Here is a 27777-nt window from a genome sequence, read left to right as displayed (position 1 = left end):
CGTAAAGTTTTGTTCTCAACCGACCCTCATTGTCAACTTCTAGATGTAAGTCAAGATATGAGGCAGACTTAACTGTATCTAATGTATCCATTATTTCAAGTTCGATGGGATAGATGCGTTCAACATAGTCACTAAACTTTGAAATATTTTAATTAGTGAGAGGACATCATCTATATAGCAGAGAATGCAGTTAAAAGATAATGCTAGCTTTTTTTCATTCTTCCTAAGAAGCTTCTGTATGAAGTCAGCCTCATATGAATAAAGGAACAAGTCGGCAAGAAGAGGGGCATAGTTGGTTCCCATGGGAATGCCGATTGTGTGTTGACAAATACGTCCTCAAAACTTAACAAATATGTTGTCAATCAAGAAATCAAGCATCTTGATAATGTGAGTTTCAGACATTTTTTTTTTTAATCAGAGTGATTTTTTTACAAATTACGATTTATCCCTCCCTAAGACAAGATACTTGTATCTAAGTTGACCATTTTTTTTTATGAACCAAAGCAGGACAAACTCCATTTGTCTTTCAGTTGTGGATGGGGAATACTTGTGTAATGTGTAGAAAAGTCAAATATTTTAATACTATTCAGGATTCTTAGATTGTGTGTACTCTAACAGATCTTTGGAAATTTTTAGTATCCACATCAGAATCACGCCGCCTCTAGATGATGTAGTTTCACAACATAATTTGAAGTCCAGATTTGCTAATAAAATTGATGTTAATAATTTAGAAAGAGGTTTCGTGGAGCACTAGGAAGACCCAGCAATGTAACGTTGTTTGTAAGAACACTTGTGTAATGTAGGTATCTAAAACTGTGAAGGAAGACCCAGTTCTTCATCTTTGGTTTAATCGAAGACATGAAATTAAACAGACCTAGAAAAATCGTCAATATACTATTGCATGTGCTTGTCTGTATGTGACCATCGGCAATCTTGGGTGCGTTAAGTCCTAAAATACGACACGAAATGTTGATATTATATTCTATTTAATGCATTGGTGATTGTTTCCATGGAACTTTGGTAATTCTGGGACTATTATAAGTCAATATATCATGTCTCAGGGTAATTCTAGTAAATATTTTACAATAAAATATGTTGGTTATACAGGCTATTACAAGTACCTGTTACCATCAATTTGGACCTTTTACATATAAACGTCGCGAAATACAAATAAGTATGGTGACTTCATTTGCAAAACGTTAAAACTTGAAGAAAAATATATCAATAGATATAAGAAGATGTGGTATGAGTGCTAATGAGACAACTCTCCATCCAAGTCAAAATTTATAAAAGTAAACCATTTTAGGTCACAGTACGGTCTTCAACACGGAGCCTTGGCTCACACCGAACAGTAAGCTGTATTTTCACTGCCACATCGCGGTTTATTTGATAGAAAAGGCGTACTGTACAAAGTTTATAATATGTATAAGAGTTTGTAAAAAAATATGCATTTTACACTTTCAATCTTAAATTTATAACTTCTTCTGATAGATTTTGCTATTTCTTAAGATTTGTTAAGTCATGTGATGAAAGTAAAAAAATGGCTCCGAAAGGTGAAATGCCAGTCAAAATATACGAACCGTTACAACTCTTCACAACTTACAGTCCTAGATTTAACGGTTTATATGAAAAGATAAATAAGGCTTAAAATAGTACGTTGGTGTACTAAAATATAAGCCTCCTGGTATCTTTGATTGTTTTACAGGGTGACAGTAGGTCGGACCAATACTGTAAAGATCTGATAGGGGGAGCTGGATTATTTTGACAATTGTTCTCTTTGCAACAAGGTATATCTGGAGTCGGTACCATACCGAATCCAAAACAAAGGACACTGTTTGAGTCATTCTGCAGACCGTCACGACAGCCTTTCTTATAGAAATGTTGAATGCTCATGCTCACAACAGTTCTAAATACACACTAGATTCAACATCTTCTATAGTGAAGGTTTAAGTGTTAAGTCTCCGCAACTCTTTACAATTTACAATCCAATATGTAACGGTTAGTGTGAAAAAGATGGATTGGACACAAGATATTTGTAATAACTGTGTTCCTAGCTGCCTATTGGATATTATTTTTCTAATTTGTTCAGAATTTGAATGTGCATGGTTCCCCACGAAAACTTTGTCGGGCAACACAGATAATTCTCTCGTGGCTATTTATATTTAAAAACGTTCGCAATATTTTACATCTTGATGTTACCAAGTTCCCTTCAGAGCATGCCTTCAAGGCAGCTCTGAATCCCTCAACCGTGTTGGCTGACGATTTGTGAAGCCTTTGAGAATTCTGTGGATAAATTCTAATGTTCTATCTCCTTTGTCAACTGTATTGCCGGTGTATTTATCCTTTAGGTTAGATGGTTACTGATTGTTACTCCTAGATATTGTCTGCCTTCAACTGTATCTACAGTGTATGACCGTGGAGTTGGTAAGTTGTTTATATCACGGTCGATTGTCTGTAATATTCTGATAACAAGGCATTATTTAGCGTTGAAACTCATTCGCCATTTGTTTTCCCAATTTTCCAATAATGTCACAGTATAAGTCTTTCTGAAGAAGGTCACTACCTGCTTGGTTGATAGTAGGCTGTCATCGGCAAATAATTTGGTCTCTGATGTAGTTGCTGTTTCTGGCATGTCATTGATATAGGCCATGCAGGAACAGTTATGGTCCAACAACCATGCCTTGTGGTGACACCAGAGAGTGGTATGCTTTCTGTTTTTGCAAATTCAAAATTCGTTATCGTAAAATTTTAAATTTCCAAAGACAACATTTTAATATTATAGAAGACAAGTAACATGCAACATTTCCAGATAGAACTTTGAACGAGCACAAATATAATGTAAACATCATTATGACACGAAGGCAAGACACAGAGGGCGGAAAGCAGGGGATGATAGTGTTTACACTGAAATAATACTTAGTTACTGTTAATACATTGGAACAGGCCATTTCCAATAGTTGGAATCAATGATAGAACATATTAACATTGACTGGTCTATAAATCCACGACAGGGGCGGATTCAGGCGGGAGCGTGGCGGGCGTGCACCCCCCTAAAATTTGCAAAGCATGGGTTGTCCTCAGCTTAATAAAGAATATTTCGATAATTTTACCTCAAACAAATTTTCGCCTCGCTCCGCTCCGCTCGGCGAATATTTAAGTTTGCGCCCCCCTAACCGAAAATCCTGGATCCGCCCCTGCACGACATTAGACGAAGTGAACCAATATTACACTAGGAACCATTTGAGAGACAGTATGAAAGGTTGACTGGATATTTATTGTGAAAAGATTACAAAGTAGAGTGAAATTCGTAGTGTGGACTTGGTATATATATATATATATATATTTACAAAGGATTACAGATGTTACCTGCAAAAGTCTATAGCTAAGTAATGTGAGAAATATTCAACACAGTAGAATCAGAGACAATTGTATTATATGTCTCTGTGGGAATTAAACAGTCAATGACGGAAAACCAGATCTATTCAAGTACAACCATGTCATTAAATCTGAAGAGAACCTAGCCCTACTAAAACTGAGTCTTTTAGTACACTAATATTCGCATACCTATATCTTATTTGGTTGATAAAGTGCCTCGCATCTTAAGAGAGAGATAACTTTCTGTGTTAAAAAAAAGAAAAGTTAAGCCATTTCCATTGATTTTTTATATTGTGTGACTGTCTTTCTATGTTGTGATGTTACACTATTGTTTCAGGTAGAGTGAGGATTGGCGCCTATTAAAACGTTTAAACCCGCTGCATTTGTTTGCACCTGTCCTAAGTCAGGAACCTGATGTTCAGTGGTTGTCGTTTGTTGATGTGGTTCATAAGTGTTTCTCGTTTTTTATATAGATTAGACAGTTGGGTTTCCTGTTTGAATGGTCACGTTTTACATATTAGTCATTTTTGGGGCCCTTTATAGCTTGCTGTTCGGTGTGAGCCAAGGCTCCGTGTTGAAGGCCGTACTATGACCTTTAATGGTTTACTTTTACACATTGTGACTTGGATGGAGAGTTGGCACTCATACCACATCTTCCTATATCTATATAATCTACTAATTAGTTTCTACAAACTTTGCAATAGCCTAGTTGCTACTGGTCATGAGAAACTCTAACAACAATATGTTTCTATCATATTTTAAGTCAGTGAATAACTTGATGCTTAGTAATGCGATATACGATAAATTACACAGTTAACTCTATGACTCTCATGCATTTTAACTTTTGAGATTTAAAATCATATAAAACTTGAGGAACCAGTCCACACATGACATAGTAAGTCCTCTCCACCGATCTTGACAATGATAAACCATAAATATTTTTAGGCACTGGCTACGGTTACATGGAAATGTAACAATAATAAAAATTATTGTTACATTGGAGACTAATTGCCGGAATGCAGGGTTGGGTAAGGAACCGATTAATTACGAATGTAACAATAATATTTGGGTCTACAATTACATAGCGTTATTGTTACATTAACGCACTGCAATGTACGATTGGAATAGTAATAAATATGTATTAAAATAAAACTTGAAAACTTTTATTTGATATTTACAATATTGCATACAATTATTTTGATTTTTTATTTACAATGACAGTTTCTACAAATCCAGTATGTTGTTTTTGGAGCATGTTTTAGTCCGACGCATTATCGCTGAAACCACTCTAAGCAGTCATCACAAACCAGTGATACGGCAATGTGCACGCTCTATATTGCATACCGTACAATTCCATTCTGCATTTTCCCTTTATGAAGTTTAAGAAACTTTCAATGTCTGAATGCCATGCTTCAGGTGAAAAATATTTTGTTACTCTTGCGATGTTTACATTTTCGTCCAATATTTTTTTGGAAGCATGTTAGGTTGTTTAAATACAAGTCAATTGTGAAAGCCATTAATGTTGACATTTGCCAACAGATTGAAATTGATGGAAACAGTGTTTTCATTTTCAGAGTCCAGATATTTTGTGATCTTATCAGTCGTGACAGTACATGCTCTATTGAAAAGTTCTTTAAGTATTCATCAATAGTTATATTGAACTAAACTGTAGTAGTCATGATTTTTAACAACAACAAAACAATCAATACTTATTCGCTGAATAATATTATTATTATTAATATTATCTAGTACATATCGAAGAATTAAGCAACATAACTATAGAAGGTTTAAGTTTAATAAATCTATCATACATTGCAGTCTTTAATGTAACAATAACGCAATGTAACCGTAGACCCAAATATTATTGTTACATTCGTAATTAATCGGTTCCTTACACAACCCTGCATTCCGGCAATTAGTCTCCAATGTAACAATAATTTTTATATTATTGTTACATTTCCATGTAACCATAGCCAGTGCCATATTTTTATTAATACAAGTGGACACTTATAAACAAAAAATAGTTTAATAAATGTCTTTTCAACAAGTTCTATCCATTTCAAAATGATTTAATATTTTAATTTCATGTCGGATCACTATGTATGCATTTTAAAAACTACACAAAGAATAAAAGCAATTAGAATATAGCAAAGTACTCTCGACCAATGAAATTGTAGAATTGGATGCCTCTTAATTGTGAAGAATGAATTGTATGTTTCCTGATTGTGAGTATGAATGTAAATCATGTAATATTTTAGTGAGGAATTATCCTGTTTTATTTACAGTTTAAATCAATTAATACATTAGAGTTACAACTAAATTTTATTTCACAGCCAATAATTTGGTTCGACTTTTTACATCAAATACCGTTTCATTATGTCAGGGAAATGCTCAAAAATAATGCCCTTAAAAGTTTTTAATATGTTTAAAATTTAATTCCTGTTTTTTATCGGAATAATTGTATTGGAAATAACTATTCTCCCCAACCGCTGATCAAGTAATCAAAGTTTTGGAGAGCTAAAGATTTAGGTTATTTTTTATCTGAAAGATTTTTTTTCTTTTTTTTTTGCATTGCTTTGATAATGTTTAATTTTATACTAATTTGAAGTTATTAATATTTTCCTAATAAAATTCACGGTACCAATTTTACTGCACCAGTAAACTTCAACTTATTTTGAGATTTTTGTTTGTTTCACAATTCAACTTTTAATCAGTTTCAATCACTGTGTGATAAAACCTTTCAATCTGATAAATTTGCTTCGGGGCAGTTGTAACTCATTTATAGAAACTCTTTGTTTTGAACTGTAAATAGACCCAAATAATAGGATAATCCCTTACTAAGAACATGATTTACATTCATTCTTCACAATTAAGAGGCATCAACTTCTACAATTTCATTGGTCGAGAGTACTTTGCTATATTCTAAATAGTTGTTGGTACCTCAACCATACCGTATACTCGCGTTGAGTGCAAAACAAAACATAATCCCTGTAGGGTTAACAAAAAAACTTGAAAATTATTATTTTCCGCTTCGCCCCAAAGCACCCATCTTACTAGAATGAAGACTCTTCAACTCGTATCGATCCGGGAATAATGACTGTTACTTTGTGAACTAGTTCAATATTGACTAAATATGTAGGTCTTGACAACACGAATAGTTCATTTTCACATCACGTCAACGTATCTCGTCCTGTGTGCATGTAATATTTGCTACCGGACATTAATAACCATTCAATCAATCAATAGTTTCCATATACTAGTAGATGAGAAGTTGGAACTGCTGTTATTATAAAAAAAAAGTACACATTTTCCAGTACATGTTTTACGTTTTTATTTATTTTACAAAAAAAATCTTTTATATAGATTCGATAATTCGAAGTCGTTTCTATATGGGCCGGCTATACGAATGGTTGATTGTAAAACCATTTAAATAAATTGTTAATTCTAACTCGTTTTACTGGACTATTAGGTCATTCAATTTTAAAAAGAACTGTCTGTCCGAGTAGGACACCAAACTGCTGATTCTTGTTCGAAAGATACACCAAACTTTTATTACACGTATCTTCACTGTTATCATCTAGATATTGCCATACAACTGGTCGAACGCATATGCATTTGTTAATTAGCTGGCTAATTAAAAACGCAGATCATGAAAAAGATCGTGATCAAAGTACCATTTACTCTGAAAAAGTTCATTCATTTCAACTTCGAATATTCCTAACTACGTTAAATTCGAAATTCTCATCTCTCTCTTGTAGAGTTTACCCACAAAATTTTTAAACATCTAAATACATATGTTAAGCAAAATATATGAGAATGTGTCCACCATGTATTTGGTATCCATGATGTTTATGCTAACAGAAACTCCACATATAGTATTGTGTTTATGTTTATTGTGTTTTTTAAATCTAATTTGCTCAATACAAATACTAGCATATGGAACAAATTCCGTGATTTTAAAAGCTTTCACGTACAAAAAAACGCAAGCGACAATGTTAAGTCTTCATTCGACTCGAAGTTAAACAAATAGTTGACTAAAAAACCACAACAAAAATGTCCAAGTTTTATTTCAGTTGTGATTGTTTTGAAACGCTATATATGCGGAGCTTCCGGGGGGGCTTCGCCCCCCTGGCCCCCTACCAGGGGATCCCCTGGACCTACTGGGGGCTCTAGGGGGCCCAGACCCCTCGCCCTATAGTCTGTGATTCCACTTCATTAAGAAGGTAGCTACGCTCCTGCTATATATGCGTAAATACAAGTTCTTTTTCTCTTTATTTCATTCTGACATAATTAACTGAATTTAACATATAATGTATAATATATTTGTAAATGTGGTGACCATGCAAGAAGAAGAAGGGGGAGACCACAACGAAGATGAAGATGGAGAAGAAGTTGGCTATTTTCAGTTCCTTACGAAAAAAGTTTTCAAGATGTTGGAAAAACCATGAATACTGTTAAATGGAAAATTATCACTTAAAGGCAATAACTTCTATAAGGAGTCGTCTGATTATTTTGGAAATAATAGAGAGCAGGTAGACCTTGACATCATAGCATATTTGCCCCCGTCACATTTTCTCTAATTTTACCCTTCATTCAATTTGAACCATGCCACCATGTTGATTGATTGGCAGGAACAACCAAAAAAAGAAATGTTTCTAACTTTCTATACTTAGTTGGTTTATTCTGTTAAAACAAGTTGACGTTGGAAGCAATGATCTTAAAATTAAAAGAGAATCCCCTTTTATCAGTAAATACCATAATTTTATTGTCAATTAAAGACGCCCCAAAGAGTAGAATAATGACAAACAATATAATACCTGTACTGCATCGATTATTGTTGATTCTTGATGACTGATAACATAATAAAGTAAAATATAATACAAGATCATAGTAAGTGTACAAAAAAGTTACAAAAATGCACATGCATATAATACTGCATATAAAAGACTGATGTCAAGACTGGCCAAGGAATGATTCACCAGGTCAAATTTAAACTCATATTGTTTTTTAAATTAAACATCTTTATGTCCAGTCTCAAGAGACTGATTATTAAATTACTTATGCAGATTTTAGAACTTCTGGATTTTCACAGCCTATTAACCATATAAACATATTTTCTGGATAACATTTTTTTTTCAAATTTAAACATGAATTACATAGCTCTTTAACGAGGCATTAGCTACGATTTAGACAAAAATTTCAAATACAATTTCATTTTGTTTCAAGTATTAATAAAAGCAGAATTCTGAAATAATATTTCGTTATAAGTAATCAGTTTGGCCAAAATTTGTCAAAATAAGCTCTCCTTATTTATATCAAAAACATCCCCGATGTATTATTGACTTACAAGTTAATAAATTAACCTCATCAAATCTGTATTTGTGTGACCTTCAATTTAACCCCTTAGCTAAAGATGGGTTACGCATAACCTAGGCGTGTTCAGCTATTAAAAGGAAAAGAATGTCAACATTGAAAGCGAAACAAGGGTAAACCATTTGGTTGACTGATTCGATCGACAAAAACCTCATTCTTATACAGGTAAAAACGATTACCAACATATTTTTAAAATCTATAATATGAAATCAAACCGACGTAGAAAAATCCAATTGCATGTGTTCGCTATCTATTTATTTCTATATTTATGTTTATATCGGGTTATATAACCGTCGGTAATCTTTTGAGGTCACCTAGATGGTTATCTAGATGTCATCTAGACTAGAATACACACTAAATACTGATACATATCATCGAGTCCATGCATCGTAAATTGTTTATTTAAGACTTTTTATAATTTGTGTATACGTTTTGTATGTTATAAATCAAATATGAGAATTTGAGTCAAATTGGTGAACAGCTAATGCCCCTTTAATGTATATTTTACTGTAAATAAACAAATAAGTTATCGGTGACCATATATCCATTTTCATTGCATTATCCTATGTATTGTAAAGGTCTGGAGCTATTATTAGGAAATCTCTTGTCTGCACTTATCAAAGTCTCTTTTTAGTAATTATGTCTTTGACTTTTGATAGTGGACAAAATCAATAGGGATCGACTTTCTTATTAAGTGATCCTATATCAAACTTTAGTTCTCATTTCGACCAAGGTTTGAGAGTTATAACCTCTAAACTCCCAGATGCGGATCCAGGACTTTGAAAAAAATGGAGGCCCAGGGGCCCTTAAACTAGACAAAGTTTGGAGTGGAATAGGTAAAAAATCTGCATTAACCATTAATGTAGCTCCATAAAAGGGGGGACACTAAATCCCCCCCCCCCTTAAATCAGTCTCCGACTCCTTTCCTGCACTAGTTTTGGACCCCCTTAATCCGCCTCCAACTCCTTTCCTGCACTAGTTTTAGACTGTTTTCAATTATGAATTTAAAATTAGAAATACTGGCCAGTGGCGGATCCAGAGGGGGGCGTAGAGGGCGTACGCCCCCCCTTTGCTTGCACTTCTTTTTTTTTTTTTTGTAAAATGATTAATCAGACTAGACTTCGTGAACTTTGCCATTTCCCGTGTATTTAATTTTTATGCGACAATTCTTTACTTATAAAGATATTTTTCGCTCGTATTTAGTGTAATATATTATTGATTATGTCAAAGTCATGTGATTCTCTACGGTGGAGCTGACCCGTCGAAAAAAACGTCACTCAGTCATTTTGAAATTCAAATCACAGTAACACATTGCTTAGGCTGAGGATGACAAGCACGACGCCTTCAAAGCGACAAAGTATTGAGCAAGAACGTATTGAATTCTATTTCACAATTCCACCCAACAGAAAGTAATACTCTATTACACTCTCATGAAAAAAAAAGTTCCACAGCAATATTATTTACCTACGAAAACATGTTTAACCCCACACGCCCCAGCCCATTAATAACATTGCTGAATAGTGATCCCCAGTCAGTTAGCTATAGATATAGATTTAAAGTCTAAGGTACGGACCATTTGATCTGAGGGGGCAGTCAGATTTTTAAGAGAAAAAATTATGACCCTGATTTTTGCCTTAAACAAAAATTCTGGCCGTATCTGGATTGAAAACAATAATCTTGTCCACTTTTTTGCTATTAGAAAAAAATATTTTCAACAGAATTATTTAGCATTAAATGAACATGATGAATAAAAAACGGGCGTAATTTTTTTTTTGGGGGGGGTTGCATGTGAATCCCATATCTGACCGGAATGTCTGTTTCGCCGAACTGATATACTGAATACTTTTTCAAGGCCCGACTGCAACCTGCCTGCTGGGTGTGGCCTATATGTCTCCATGTGTCGACCGTCATTCACAACTTCATTGTCTTTCCGACTAATTCGTAGCCTTAGGTTGATTTGGAACCCCTCACTTCCCTTGTTGGGTAAAACATTTCAACATAACATTTGGATGAAAATTGCTTGTTTGTCTTTCTTCGTGTCGGTCGTATTGTAAATTTCATTGAATAGCCGTATATCTTGTTTACAACAAGAAATCTGTGAGGTTATGCTAACTAACCATACAACAAACGATAATTTTCCATGTCCATTTTTTACTGACAAATCCCACATCAAATATATTAATTAGTACATAGCTTTGGATCCATCCAATCATTTCACAATAGACAATTGGTGGAGAGAATACGGCACCAAAAATGCCCAACCCCTACACTTTAACTATAAAATGCATTTTACACTTATTTTATGTTTTTTAGCCAAAAAAAGGTCCAAAAAATTTTATTACTACGCCCCCTTTCCAAAATCCTGGATCCGCCCCTGCTGGCCTAAAATTGTTACCATATATCAAAGTAAGGTTGCAATCCTATAAAAAGTATAATCTATCATCCTTAACCAAGATGGACAAACAAAAAGGGTTATAAATGCTTAAGTACCTGCCACTGCTGGATAAACATTCAGATGTCAACAACTCCTACAGCATTTGTCAAAGGCAAGACAACAAAACAATGTTGAGGGCAAGAAACTTTCTTCAACAATAAACATAATTAATAAATTTTTCAGACTACCAAAGATACAAAGAACTTTGTCGGTACATGGTTCCACTGAGGAATGGTGGTGGACCCCAAAAACACTGGATATAGCACTACTGCATGTAGCTACATTACTGCTGTTCTTTAGAGAGATAATCACTTCGTTTTTCAATAGATAAAATGACTTTTGTGCATGTTAATGTCAGCAAAGACATATATATATTTAAATCTGAACAAGTCTAAGTTGAAAACAACGTTCAAACCTATGATTGCGTTGGATGAAAACCCCAATTTTTATACCAGTGTATGCAAAACAATTTCTTGGTAGAGGGGTCTAAATACAGCACAAACAACATTTTCCAAAAGACCAAAAAAGTGAAAAAGTATATTTTAACAAAACGCATTTGACTAGCAGGTCAAACAACCGATGTTCTTAAACCCTGCTGACTGCCATTGGTGATTGCCAAATAAACGGATCACCAGATGTAACAAAATGGATCTTAACTATTAATTTAATACCAAACAGAAAACAATAAACTTGTGGAAAAGATGGTAAACCATAAAAACAAAAGGTGCACAAATAAGTACACCATATCCGGATTTCGACAATTAATGTCTCTTCAGTGATGTAAGGAATCGAAACGGTATTTGGAAGGCCATTTAATTTACCTAAATTTAGGATAGACTCTTGAATTATATTTAAATCTTTATATATAAAACGTCTAGATATTAGTCAACAATACTTCTTACGAGGGTGCTGGATTGTTACGAGTAACGAGTCTGTACACAATAAATAATTCATATACACACCTAAATAGTGTACAACCAACACCAATATTAAAACTAGAGGCTGTATGATTGACCACAAATCAGATTTTCCTGTATGAAAATGATATTTGCAAATCTGGACCCTACACAGGATCAATTAAAATAAAATAAATGAATTTTTGTAGGGTTCAGAAATGGAAAGGCAAAATCAATCTAATTACCACTTTTCACTACTTAAAGGTCTACAACTCAACAACGATAAAATTCTAAAATTCTGAAAATCAAACTCGATCTTCATTTAGTCACAGGAAACAACATTTCTAAATCTGAAAAGATTTCGTCAAAGTGTTTTCAAGTAATTACACAGAAAACGCTCTAAGTATCATTTTTGCTACTTGAAGTTCTACAACTCAACAATGATAAAAGCTAAAATCTTGAAAATCGAACATGACCTTTATTTAGTCACAGGAAACAACATATCTAAATTTGAAAAGATTTCGTCAAAACGTTTTCAAGTTATTGCTGGGACACTGTTTGGCAGCCGCCCATCCGCCATACATCACCAAATTAATAACCAATATTTTCCTTTGGAAATCAGGTTAAAAAGGAAAAAAATAAATTTAAGTATCTATAAATATTTTTTCGGATAACAAATCGTACAGTGCTATTCATTGCAGATGTATATCTACACAGTCTCTGTTATAATAACTTAATTTTCGTCACCTGTGAAATTTTAGAATTCTACCAGCTCATATTGCACATTACTATTCTTTTGGGATTCATACCTATGCAGTTTCTGTTGTAAATACTTAACCTGCTTCAACTTTGATATTTCAGAATTATACAAGCTGATTCAGTCTTTAATTTTTATAACGTTAAAGATTGTCTTAGTTAAACCTGAATAGATTGATATGATTCATTTTATATCATCATTATCATACTGATGATGGATATCTGTTATCTGAAATACTTTAGTATGGGAGAACATGATTTATTTCTTAGTTGTTTTTGGCTTTGAACTAGCTTTTGATAACTGCAGGTTGCATTTCTGTAAATATAGACAATGCAATTTCCCAAAGGAACTCCCTTTGCGACTAAAACTGTGCCATTTTTACTATGAAGTTTCGTAAAAAATTATATCCTAGAATGGAAAGCTGATATGCACTACTATTTTATTCAAAGGTCAAAACATAGGGCTGTGCGGCATATTTTAACATTTATAAGCCTTAAACTTGTTAAGAGTTTAAACTTATACTAAAATTCTGTACTACCTCTACCTCCACTTTTTGCCTACTTCAGAATTCAATTTTCACCGCAACAATATGTTTTGATACTGGTAACAGTCCCAAGTTATGTCTCTATGAGATGAAACATAGAGATCATATCCGGGAACCAGTACGTAAATAAATCAAGTTATCTGTGAATAGTATATATCTCCCCAAAAGAGACGTGGTTTGAGAAACAGCTGTATTTACAAAGTGCAACCTATACTAACATTTATTCAAATAGAAAACTCTCTAAAAACACTTTTTCTCACAACAATACTTATTTATCAGAATTATAGCCTAAAAGAAATCACTGCATTACTCTAAGTTTTCTTTTACAGTACATTTTATACCCCCACCCCTGTTTCAATTTTTTAAAGAATTTGAAAACAAGACTTTAATTATTGACAGCTTACCCTACATGTATGTATGTTTTCTGACATGAAATGTCTAGAACCTGTTTGAAACTATTCTGATAACAAATTAAAAGCATTTCAGAATACTATAAATGTAATGTTTAGTAGTTAATCATTCCATCATTCAAGATTATATAAAGTATCCAATCCTGCCTCTGTCTCCAGTCCACATCTTACTGTATGCCTATTTGTCAATGAAAGTTCACAATTTCTACCTCAAATGGTCAGTTTAGAAATCTTGTCACAACAGTATCATCTCTTACCATATATTTTACATAATTTAGCTAATATATGAAAAAGAAGTGTTTAATCAAAGCCGTATTTGCAAAAGTTGTATGTATGAAGATACCAGTCTGATGTACGAATTCACTAAAAGTTTTATAGAAATGACGACTAACATCTGATTTTTGCATAACTTTCAAGCACATTTATTGTTTTCTATACAAAAGACCTTTAAAATAATAAAATTATAGCATTTAAGTTAAATTATATGTTTTATGACCCAGGGGGTAGGCATTTTTCTCTGTTTTTTGCCCCTGGGGCCTCAAATTTCCTAAATTATTCTGCTGTTTCTAGCAATATGGAATATTTAGTACATATGTAAGATAGAACAAACTATTGTAAGTTTTATTGAGGTATTTTTGTATTTCTAGCTTGTATTTTTTTATGTCGCGGTCACAAAAAAGCACATTTTTGGGTTATCAACAGGACAAAAACACCCCACCAATAATATTCAGGAAGGATCTACGAGTTTCAATGACTGCGAAGAGTAAATATAAGCACTTCTAAACAATTTAAATTACAAATATGCATATATTATGAATTTATTTTGCATTCAGGGCTTTAAGCAAACTATGCATACTGTAAACTGTGAATTTATGCTGAGTCATCATAGTAAAGGCCCAGGATTTCCTCCATCGTCATGAAATATTTATAAAACTTCATATTTGATTTAATTTCATTAAAATCTCTGAGATAAACAAGATTTGGTGAAATTCTGTGTTTTCTTTTTTCACCCAATATAGGTTGCATTTCTGTAAATATAGACAATGCAATTTCCCATAGGAACTCCCTTTGCGACTAAAACTGTGCCACTTTTACTATGAAATTTCGTAAAAAGTTATATCCTAGAATGGAAAGCTGATATGCACTACTATTTTATTCAAAGGTCAAAACATAGGGCTGTGCGGCATATTTTCAACATTTATATGCCATGAACTTGTTGAGAGTTTAAACTTGTACTAAAATTCTGTACTACCCCTACCTCCACTTTTTGCCTACTTCAGAATTCAATTTTCACTGCAACAATATGTTTTTATACTGGTAACAGTCCCAAGTTATGTCTATAATTCATTGGTTGTTGTAGGTTGATGTTTGTTATATTTGTTTTTTTTGGTTTATTGTTTTGTCATAAATCAGGCTGTAGTTTTTTCCATTTGAATTGCATTTGATAGCTGACTAAACAGTATGGGTTTTGCTCATTGTTGAAGGCTGAATGGTGACTGATATATTCTTAAATCAATATCATTTGGACCCTGTTGGATAGTTCTGATTAGCAATCATATTTCATCTCCTTTTCATCTTCACTAGTCAAGAGCTACAATCCTGTCCCTTCATCAATCTTGGCAGATTAAGACAGAATTGGTGTAGTGTTGTGCCATCTACCAACAGATATGAGTCATGCTCACTCCGACATTCATTCTGGACCAATGACAGAACCTGTGCTATATTAAGTTGAGAGGTGTAAAAATGGCTGTGTCCAGTGTTTACAATTTTCGTGCATACCAAATATTGACCTACCACTAGTGGTTCCCCATAAACTGACCTACTGCCGACGCCGATAACAGCATACCTATGTCTCGCTTTTTGACTCTGTCAAGGCGAGACAAAAACCATCATCCTTATGGGTTTAGTGGTATTGTGGTGAATTCCTTTAAACTGAACTGTGGAAGAGCAAACACCAAATTCCCAAATTCCCTCACAATATCTTATCACTCTTTATTAGTTTAAATGTATCTGCTGACCAAATTACAGGTACACTAGGTAGGTCAATTAATTTTGTGAACATGAAACATATTTACAACTTCTGTAGTGTATTTTTTAATATTACATGTAAATTTTTACCAGAAAGGACAAGATCATATATCATATTACATCACATGATAAGAATACTTTTGAAACTCAAGGATATATATAAGCCAGAATCTGGAGTATTTCAGTCAGACTGCCCAAATTGAATAACTCAAAATAATACATAGTATTGATTTATTTTCATTTCCTTGAAAAAAATACTGCACTCAACTGCTTTAACTTATGTTTATTGGAAAATGTTTGAAAAATGCTATTTTCCATATAAATATTGAATGAAATGAAATCATCTCATAAATTTTATTTATATCTTAAGTCTTGACACAAGGAAGGAAAAATCTGACCACCACTGTTGTTCTCTCAGTTCAGGATAGGATTTCTGAAATATAACAAATTATGATTGGTATTAAAAGAACAAAATGAAGTAAACTTAAATGGCATTATGAGTAAGAGACTCCAAAAAGCCTGTATCACTCACCTGAGAAAAATATGCAACATTAAAACCATTTAGCAGAAGTGTTAGCCATCTCTCATGTCTCTGTCTATTATAGTTTTCAAGGTAATAACATAAAACAAGTAAATAGTAATTTAAGGATGAAAACCTACTGACAATTTTGGTCATAATGACTTATTTGTAGTTCTTGTTTTGCTAATAATTTTTGCTGTTCAACATTTCTCGATATCTACAGTGGAAACTTGTGCTCAACTGGGCAGTGTAAAAAGATGGAGGCCTTTTACTAGTCCCTATAAAATTCCTGTTTGTTCACTGCAATTGTAACTTTGATGACTTGAACTGGGCGGATTTGTAATCTCGTTAACTTTAGTATATTTCCAAGTCCCATAAAAAAATAACATACATGATACCAGAGATGTTCAACTTCTACCCTAGTACAAGGAAATTCAAAGCAAAAGACAACTGAAGTTTGAATGGTATCTGTTGACATCTTTGATAAATGATTCAGCATTAAATGATGTTTGTGGGATAATAAAAGCACAAATTACAAGACACAAGTCATGAACATTAGAATCATTTCAATATAAAACTAAGAATGTGTCCATAGTACATGGATGCCCCACTCACACTATCATTTTCTATGTTCAGTGGACCGTGAAATTGGGGTCAAAACTCTAATTTGGCATTAAGATGACAAAGATCATATCATAGGGAACATGTGTACTAAGTTTCAAGTTGATTGGACTTCAACTTCATCAAAAACTACCTTAACCAAAAACTATAACCTGAAGCGGGACAGACGGATGAACGAATGAACAGACGCAGACTTAAAAACATAATGCCCCTCTACTATCAGAGGTGGGGCATAAAAAAATATGCAGTTTATTATTATTTCTCGATTGGGTAATATATTTCTTTTTTAAGTAAAAATCAGTATGTTTTGATATGTAAAACAAGTGGCTATCAGTGTGACAGCAAACCGGATTTCCTGCAGAGGTCAAACCCTGAACAGTTGAGCAAGTATGGACACTACATTTAAGCTTAGAACAGCTCTGAATTTGGATTGTGATTGAATAGTTGACACAACATAGGTTTGTGACACAAAATGAATGTGGTCAAAGAACTAAAAAATTTGAAATTGGACATTTACCTGTTATGGTCCAATATCCAAAATCTAAGTACATTGTTAGAATCAGCATATCAAAGAACCCCAAGAATTCAATTCTTGATGAAATCAAACAAAAGTTTAATTTAGGACCCTTTGGACCTCAAAATGAACCAATTTGATAAAGGAGCCAACAATCCAAAATCTCTAAATACATGGTTAGATTCAGCATTTCGAAGAACCCCATAAATTCATTTTTTGTTGAATCAAACAAAGTTTAATTTTGGACCCTGATTTGAACCAACTTGAAAACTGGGCCCATAATCTAATATTTAAATACAGGTTTAGTTCGTTCTTATGTTGTACTGTTACACCACTGTCCCAGGTTAGGGGAGGGTTGGGATCCCACTAACATGTTTAACCCCGCCACATTCTGTATGTATGTGCCTGTCCCAAATCAGGAGCCTGTAATTCAGTGGTTGTCGTTTGTTTATGTGTTACATATTTGTTTTTCGTTCATTTTTTGTACATAAATTAGGCTGTTAGTTTTCTCGTTTGAATTGTTTTACATTGTCATTTCAGGGCCTTTCATAGCTGACTGTGCGGTATGGGCTTTGCTCATTGTTGAAGGTCATACGGTGACCTATAGTTGTTAATTTCTGTGTCATTTGGTCTCTTCTGGAGAGTTGTCTCATTGGCAATCTTACCACATCTTCTTTTTTTATATTAGATTCAGCATTTGATAGAACCCTATATATATTTAATTTATGTTGAAATGAAACACAGTTTAATTTTATTCATATAATTTTATGTTCAAAGGGAAATAACTCAAACTGAATAAATTATAAACACATAGTTCTCTAAAATTAGATATGATTTAACCAATATTTTCAAAAATTAGATATGATGTTACACAATGTATATCTATTTTCAAATTATAATCAAATATAATTAATAGTTCAAAATATTTGTTCTTTCATTTGTCACAAACTAATGTAGATCTGCAACTTATCTATCAATGTCAACAACTTTATCTACACAATGTAATGTAATGAAATATATCCTTTAATAAAAATAGATTATTATCTAATTAAAGGAGTTCACTTCATAAAAAAAAAAAAAAAATATATAGCATTCAGAAAATTAGTTTATACAGAATAACAAACAAACCTACCACAAAATTCTTCAAACAATTTACCAAAGAAAAGAAAAAAAAAAATCAAAAATGTCATTTATCATTAATAAAAAGTCTTTAAAAATCTTTAAAAAAAATGAGTTATTTCCCTTCAAACAGAATGGGGTAATTAATAAGAATTTCATCAAAAATAGAATTCTTGGGAAAGGGCTATAACTCAACAACGAGAAAAGCTAAAATCCTGAAAATTGAACTTGACCTTCATTTAGTTACAGGAAACAACATATCTAAATTTGGAAAAAAATTTCGTTAATGACACTGTTTGGCAGCCACCTGCACGCCTGCCCACCTGCCTGCCCACCCGCCGTACATCCCCAAATCAAGAACCGATTTTTCCTTCGAAAATCCGTTTAACTAGAGTCGCTAGAATAGAATTCATGGCTGATATTTATTTAGTTCAAATTCTCTCTATCTACTTTAATTTATGTCCCAAATTCAAATATGGGTTAAAATCATCATTAAAGGGCAGTAAATTGTATAAGAGGTGGACACACAATTCCAGCTTTGTAGCTTGTAGATCTTGTCTTGCTGATTGATTTTAGCTGTATACAGTTTCTAATTTTAGTTTTTCATTAACATGATAAATAAAATGATCCGCTGGGCGCAGCTTGATACGACCGCAGAGGTCGAACCCTGAACAGTTGGGGCTAGTATGGACACAACATTCAAGCTTGATACAGCTCTGAATTTGGATTGTGATTAAATATTTGACACAGCATAGGTTTTCTGACACAGAATGAATGTGGTCTAAGAACTTAAAATTTCTTAATTTACCTATTATGGTCCAATATCCAAAATCTAAATACTTGGTTAGATTCAGCATATGAAAGAATCCAAAGAATTCAATTTTTGATGAAATCAAACAAAGTTTAATTTTGGACCCTTTTGACCTCAATGTGGACCAATTTGATCTCGGGGCCCAAAAATCAAAATACATGGTTAGATTCAGCATATCAAAGAACCCCATATATTCAATTTTTGCTGAAATCAAACAAAGTTTAATTTTGGACCCCAACTTGGACCAACTTGAAAACTGGGCCCATAATAAAAAATCTAAATACATGTTTAGATGCAGCATATCAAAGAACCCCATATATTCAATTTTTGTTAAAATCAAACTAAGTTTAATTTTGGACCCTTTGGACCTTAATGTAGACCAATTTGAAAACTGGACCCAAAATTAAAAATCTAAATACACGGTCAGATTTGGCATAACAAATAAATAAATGTGGTCAAAGATTTTACAAATCTAATGCGCCATACTGTGCAATTAAAGATTACTTCTTGAAATTTTTCAATATTTGAAATTTGAAAAAAAATAATATTTGAAGAATAATTCTTTTTAATTTCTGAAATCTGAAATGAGAAAAAATTGACCCCCCCACAATTTCTTTTTAAAATGAAACTAGAAAAATGCTTGTTTTGGCCCCTTTTTCGCCCCTAATTCCTAAAATTTTGAGGCAATAACCCCCAAAATCAATCCCAGCATTCCCTTTGTGATATGGAACCTTGTGGTACAATGTCAGAGAGATCCATACACTAACACACAAGTTATGTCTGGAAGTTACAAAAATGCTTATTTTTGGCCCCTAATTCCTTAACTGTTGGTACCATAACCCCCAAAATCAATCCCAACCTTCCTTTTGTGGTATTGAACCTTATGGTAAAATTTCATAGAGATCCATTAACTTAAACTAAAGTTAGAGTGCGAAAACCAATGTGTCTTCGGACGATGACAACGACGCCAGAGACGCCGGATGACGACGACGCCAACGTCACACCAATAAACCATCGCAAAATTTTTTTGCGGTCGTATAAAAAGGGTAAACATTTTAGGGCAATAACTATTGTAATGAGTCAACTGACACTTTCTGCTATCCTGATCTATCTAAGACCTAGTCTTGCTGATAATTTTTGCTATTTACAAAAAAATGAGGGAATCATAATTAATGGGCAATAATTCATATAAGGAGTCAATTGACCATTTTGGCAATTGGTATAAATCTTTTCTTGTTGATAATTTGAGTTGTTTACAATTTTCTTCATCTACTACAATATATACATTTGGCCAAAAAAATGTGTTAGAATCAACATTTAAGGACAATGACTCCTATAAGAAGTCAACCAACAGTTTATGCAATGTTTGCAAAGTTGTAGATCTTTTCCTGTTGATAATTTTTCCTGTTTGCAGTTTTTTTTTATCTACTATAGTTTTGGTTAAAGTGCAAAAAAGTGTAATAACTCCTATAAAGAGTCCACAGTGTTGACAAATTTGTGGATCTTGTCACCCAGATCATTTTTGTTATTTAAAATTTCTCTTTATCTATCATAGTTTTAATGAAAATAAGCAAAACAGAGAAAAAAAGTCAGTATATATCAACATATAGGGGCAATTACTCCTAAAAGGGGTCAAAGGACTATTTCTGCCATGTTAAATGATCATTTTGCAGTATAACATTTTTCTCTATCTACTATAATTTTAATGAGAATGGGCAAAAATCATAAAATTGGAAACAATGGTCATTTGAGGGCAATATCTTCTATAAGGAGTCATCTGACACTTTTGGTAGTAAATGGATTAAAGGTATATCTTGATAATTCTCACTATTTCTGACCCAGTCAGATTTCACAATTCTGCCCATGTCAGATTTTCTCTATCAATAGTAATTTTCAAGATCATAGGCAAAACTTGCATTTATCCCTGTGTTCTATTCTTAGCCATATTAGCAAAGTTGGTTTGGTAGGCGAGATCATTGGACACAATTTTTAAACTAAATACCCTTACATCACCCACACTTTGTTAAATGATTAAACAAAAGTAAAAATCAGGAAACCCAATAGTAATCATATCATTAAAATAGGACTGTTCATATCAATGGAGAATACTTCTGAACAAAATTTATAAGACTGAATTAAGGGAAACTTTGCAATTATTTTTGTAGATGCACATAAAAAGTGCCACTTTTTATGTGCATCTACACATCTATACCTCTATTTTTATTTGTTGTAATTGTTTGTATCTCTGGCATAATTGCCTTGAATATGAAAAGTTTGACGGTTGAATGCATCTTTAGACAATGTTTCATTACTATTTTTTAGAGTAACAGTAATTTTTGGTCACAAATTTATTCCAAGATGAAGAACTGTTGAAGAATAGTACATATATGTCACCTGAATTAAAGAAACTGTTGTTGATATTTCAGGAATCATATTGGCATGAGTTTTTGATCTCTCTATCCAGCTGTCATAGTGGCATATCCAGAGTGACCCAGTTTGACAAACTTTCTTCAGTTCCAAATGGATTGTTTTGTTATCTGTTTTTAATATAAAATGATAAATGTTTAACATAGGCCAAATACATATATTAAAGTATTTGGAAACTGTTATTTTTTGTTAACCAACTGAAAGCATAACCACAGACAGAATCAATTAGCCCAAATGAGTGGTAACTATAATATCTTTTACATATAGTATTGATTGATCTGATTGCGTAAAATTCTAAATTTATATTTCTGTAACTAAGGGAAGCCACCATTTTAAATCAGGGAATTTATTGATATGTGATTTCTTCAATAGTACCGGTAAACAAGAATGTCACATTTTCATCTAAAAATATTATCTTTGTCAAAGGAGGAATTATAAGGCAACTTTGTATGTACCTTGATTTTTGAAAATCTAAAAGTATGATTTATCTATCAAGTAACATCCTTCATATCTTCATAAGACATCAGTCTGTCTGATATCAACATTTATAGTTTGGAATTTTGCTATATATATTTGCATTGAGGCTTTTAAAATGTGTTGCTTTTAAACTGCAAAACTAGCCACACTTATAGAGCTTGTTATTAATATTTGAATATAAGCTAAGGCCTTACCCAAAAAGATGTTTTATCCAAAGTCGTTAGTGTAAATTATATTTTTGGGTAGAGCCATGGCTCAAATTTAATTTTGCAAAATATGCATAAAATTGAATATATATGTCAATTTAAACATTTCTATGATGGAACAGTGACATCACAACTAGTATTTCTGTACTAAAAAGTCCAGATTTTATCACCCTTTTCATTTATTATTAAAACTAACATCATTTTCGAATCACACAGCCAAATTTCCCTGTCATGACCAAAATATGGATGAAGATAAAACAAAACAAAATCGTGTAAATAAATATAAATTATTGTGTTATGCCATCCAATTATCAATAAATGTCAATTAAATGTTATTTTAAAATCGATATTATAAGGGGATTGCTTGGATATGAAATGGCATTTATTGATAAATAGAAGCATCCATTTGGTCAAAGTGTAAACAGGAAATGGAAGTTGTAGAAGGGAGACAATTTTGGCGGGAAAAGTACTAAAACTAGTATTGTCAAATCTTGTCAAATAATTTTGGTGGCAATAATTCAAACATTTATAAAGTTATGAAACACAACCTTTAAAGTTGGTATTTTTGTTTGAATTGGCAAATATAATTTTTCATGCTTACCCACCTTAAAAAAATCATTAAACAAAAAAATGAGGTTTCTGTTAGATGCATCTTGGAAGTATGTTAGCCTTTACTTAAACATGTCTGCATTAACATTTAATTACTTATAGAAAGGGTTATCCACTTTTTCTTTTGATATGAAATAAAATACTGATTTTAGTTGTGAATTTTTAATTTGAAAGAAGTAAATATTAATAAAAGTTAATGAAAACAGTCAAATTTGGCCATTGGAAACTTAACCTAGTGTCAGTTAAATATGAAGCTGTAAATGAAATACATAACTGCTTAAGTTAAACAACTAAAAGTAAGAGAAAAAGTATACCTACTGTGCAGCCTGTGCTATATTGTACATAATCACTCTTATAAGAAAAGATTGAGAGGGATAGTAATGAAATCAAACTATTAAAATTATCTAGGCATTTTAATTAAAAGCTTAATATAATAAAAATGTAACTTATTTTCATTTGTAATAATGCATATATATATGTATATTAAAATGCAGGTCTTTTTCTATTTTATACAATTTAACCAACATGGCAGTTGTAAGTAAATGTAACATTACGTCGAAATGGCGAAAGGTGAATCAATCTAATATTGCGCGCTTACCACAGCGATTTCAAAAAATCCTGGGGAGAACACCGGAATGTATTGAAGAATTAAAATTTTTGTGCAATTTCAGGGGCAGAATACTTGCTCTTATCATACCTCCTCCTAATTTAATTCCATTCTAGAGAGTTCATAAAGCCTAAGTATGCCTAATGTTTGAGGCCCGATGCTTACCTTTGATGCCATACTGTTTAGTTGATAAAGAAGAGAACAATGTTTCACTAAATTTTTAATTAAGGAATTTTTTATATTGAAATACTGTAAATTCAGAAATTAATGCGTGCATTTATTATTGTAAAACCTTTACCCCAGGCAAAAATGCAAAAGTAATGAGGTCAAAAAAATTTAGGAGGAAATGAATGTGAATAGTGTCCACATTTGGACACAGATGGTGCCCCGCTTGCATATCATATAGTTATAAAGGGACATAACTGAAGAACAGTAAAAGTGACGCTACCCAAATTTGAACTTGATCTGAGTTTTGTGGTAATAAGCATTGTGTGTAAGTCTCATAACATTTGGTTGAGGCTAACTTAAAGTAGAGAACAGAAACTAAAAATTCAGCAATTTTTCTATTTGTAAACACGCATAACTCTAGAACGGTTGTGTATAAGTTTTATAACATTTGGTTGAGACAAACTAAAGTTAGAGAACGGAAACGAAAAATTCAGCAATTTTTATGTTTATAAACGGACATAACTCAAGAATGGTAAAAGTGTCGCCACCAAATTTCGTACTTAATCTGTTATATAGTAATAAGCATTGTGTATAAGTTTCATAACATTTGGTTGAGGCAAACTAAAGTTAGAAAACGGAAATAAAAAATTTGTACTTGATCTTAGTTTTGTGGTAATGAATATTGGATATAGGTTTCATAATGTTTGGTTGGGGCAAACTTAAGTTACAGAATGGAAACTAAAAATTTTGCAATCTTTCGATTTATAAAGGGGCATAACTCAATAATGGTTAAAGTAACACTACCCAAATTCAACTTGATCTGTGTTTTAACAGTGGAGTCAAAATTAAACATTGCATTGTATAAAGCATTGATTGTAGTTGATTCAACTATAATCATGGACAAAGGAAGATAACTCCAATTTTAAAAATTACTTGATATTTAGAAGAAAATAAAAATTTTGCAATTTTTCCATTTATAAAGGGGCATAAACGGTTAAAGTGACGCCACCAAAATTCAAACTTGATCTGTGTTTTGTGGTAATAAGCATTGTGTATAAGTTTCATAACATTTGGTTGAAGCAAACTCAAGTTAGAGAACGGAAACCAATTTTGGGACGTACAGACGGACAAGGGTAAAACTTAATGCCCCCACCGCTAAGGCGCGGGCATAAAAATCACTATTGAAATTATGCAAGTTATCATTATTGCAAACCTGATTATGTCCTATTTTTCACATTAATACAAACATTGTAATAATTTCTGAATTTACAGTAATGATTTATTAGGTATTAGAAATGAGATAACCCTAGTATTATTTGAGCTTGGTCTACAAGATACTTGGTTTTACTATCACTAATATCTGTTTAATTGGCTCAACTATGCATCTATATTTAAATTCAATTTGTCACACAGTAAATCCTATGTTTTACGTAAGCCTACAATATAATACAGTTATCTCCTCAATTGCCTTTATAATGAATTATAGGTTTTTTATTAGTTTTTAACAGGACTTACCATGTAGGTTTTCTTTCAAAAGTTTAACCAATAAACATAAACCATTCTCCATACAACAAACAGATTCCACCATCTTTTGTAAAACAGTAGTACATATATTTTTGAACTGATCCATGGAATCATTTAACAAAATGTTCCTTGTTGCTGTTATTTTCTTACAAAATGCCCAGAAATGTGGTATAAGACTTTCTGTTAGAGTAGATGTAACTGGATAGTTGTAAAATTCCATCTGATTGGACAAAACTATCAGTGATATAAGATTACTATCTGTATAACTTGAATCCCATTTCTGCAACAAAAAATGAACCTATTTAACATTTATAAGGATTCCATCATTTTCATGTGGAAGACAACAATCAAGGGAAGTGTCACAATACAACACAACATATGTAACTTCACATCTTCTTCATGACAACACTACACTAATACATAATTTTTTTTAAACAATACCAACAAACAAATTGATTTAACATGTAACTAGGTTACAGTAACGAAAGCCATCACAGCAGGCTCTGCTGTGTAAATAAGTAAATTGTGATGCAATTCTAGAAGTAATCAGCATTATTCCATTTAAACATAGCTTTTACCAAAGAAATGCAGATATTTTGCTTATGTACCACTAACATTAGTAAAATTCAACTTTTATAAAGAATTATGTACATTGTAACAAAGTTGAACATACAAATTTCCTGGCATGACATGATTTGCTTGATCCTACCTTTAGGGATACCTATTGCTTTCTTGTGAAAGTTTATGTAAAACTTCTGTTTTCCTAGACATGTACATAGAAAATGAGACTTGCAATTACAAGTAGAAATTTAACATCCAATATCAAGAAGTTATCAATGTGAGTTTTGTATTTGTTTACTTTATTGTTGGTAAAATACATCTATGAACCATGAAACTACTTCATGAAGGGTGTTTCAAGCACATCACACAAGTTATCCATGATTTGTTTTTTAACCAGATAATACACAATGAATTTCAAAACATTATTTCAAAACCTGATTATTCTTGTGTGGAATAGTTGCCCTTATAAACATGAATCTGAAACCAAAATATCCACAACCATTCAGTTAATATCTCATCTATCCTGGTCAAGCATTGTCAAACTTTGGTAATAACAAGAAAAACAACACAATAGTCTTACTTGCAAAAATCCTGACAAAATTTGTACCATTTGTTCTGTGTCACCATACTGGGTTAGATGTGAACTAACTGCCTACAAAAAAAATTATTATTCTTTCTTTAGTTGTTCAAGATAATTATTGTCGCCTACACAGAGGATATATTTATAGTCATTGTTCTTTCATCTGTCTCTCACAATCTCAAAAATACCCAAAGTCTGTTTGATAGACAGATTTCATACTTGGGTAATATTATTTGCCATCATATTCTCTTGACCATAATATAACTCTATTTTGATTTGATCATTTTTACAGGAGTTGTTGGACAATTTTTTTACTATTGTTACACAATGACACCTTGTGAATCCAACTCCTCTGAGAACTTTTGACAGAAACCTCTCATACTTGGTAATACTGTTTTTGGTCATGTGTGGTTGATCTTAGTTTACTGTCACTTTGATTGACATTTTTTACAAAATTAAATGAGACTTTGACCATTTCTTTACTATTTAACAATATTTTAACACATCGATACCTTGTAAACCCAATGCCTCTTAGACCATTTGACAGAAAGATCTTATATTTAGTAAGGTTGTTTGTCATCATATATAGTTGACCATACTATACCATCATTTTGATTTCAAAACTTTTACTAGGGTAATGTCCCACTTTTTACTATTCAACACAATTGCAACACAATGACACCTTGTGAAAACAACTCCACTCAGACCGTTTTACAGAGACCTTTCATATTTGGTAGGATTGTTTGACATCATGTGTAGTAGACCATAATATAACATCTTTTTGTTTCACAATTTCTATGCAAGTTGTGAGAATTTGACCATTTCTTTATTCTTGGAACGAAATGACACCAATTAACTTGTATTTGTGAGGAAAAAAAACTTTATGTGTACAACAGACAATGAACAATGAAACATATAAACCATAGCACAGTTATTATCAATACAGTTAAATTTAATATTTAGACACATCACTATGTGATTTTTTTTACCTCTGAAAGAACAAGAGTTCTCTCCCATTGTTTACTTTCTGTTAGAAAATTGTTGGCAGCACCCTCATTAATTTCACATCCATATCTGTCTCCTTTCTCACCATCAATTACTCCTAAAAAATATATTTCAATTTACATTTAATCAAATATGACTGATGGTATTTATTTAATTCAACATTTTACACTTAAAATGTGACACAAGACATTTAAAAAAAAAAAAAAAAATA

At 32.4% G+C, this 27777-nt stretch overlaps 1 protein-coding gene across 1 annotated transcript in view; it reads right to left on the bottom strand.

Moving 5' to 3' along the window:
* Positions 1–16031: 16031 nt before the first annotated feature.
* Positions 16032–27777, bottom strand: part of LOC127730610 (testis-expressed protein 10-like) — a 36891-nt gene continuing 25145 nt past the window's right edge. Inside the window, exons 12-16 of the mRNA XM_052239074.1 lie at positions 27551–27663; positions 26562–26633; positions 25412–25700; positions 21797–21939; positions 16032–16250 (exon numbers count right to left, since the gene is read on the bottom strand). Of these exons, the coding sequence (XP_052095034.1) occupies positions 16176–16250; positions 21797–21939; positions 25412–25700; positions 26562–26633; positions 27551–27663 (692 nt within the window). The 3' untranslated portion in view covers positions 16032–16175. The remainder of the gene's footprint in view (positions 16251–21796; positions 21940–25411; positions 25701–26561; positions 26634–27550; positions 27664–27777) is intronic.

This window comes from Mytilus californianus, unplaced genomic scaffold (genome assembly GCF_021869535.1).
Source record: "Mytilus californianus isolate M0D057914Y unplaced genomic scaffold, xbMytCali1.0.p SCAF_2, whole genome shotgun sequence".
In the NCBI taxonomy this organism is placed as follows: Eukaryota; Metazoa; Mollusca; class Bivalvia; order Mytilida; family Mytilidae; genus Mytilus; species Mytilus californianus.
This window is presented reverse-complemented; position numbering and strand designations above follow the sequence as displayed.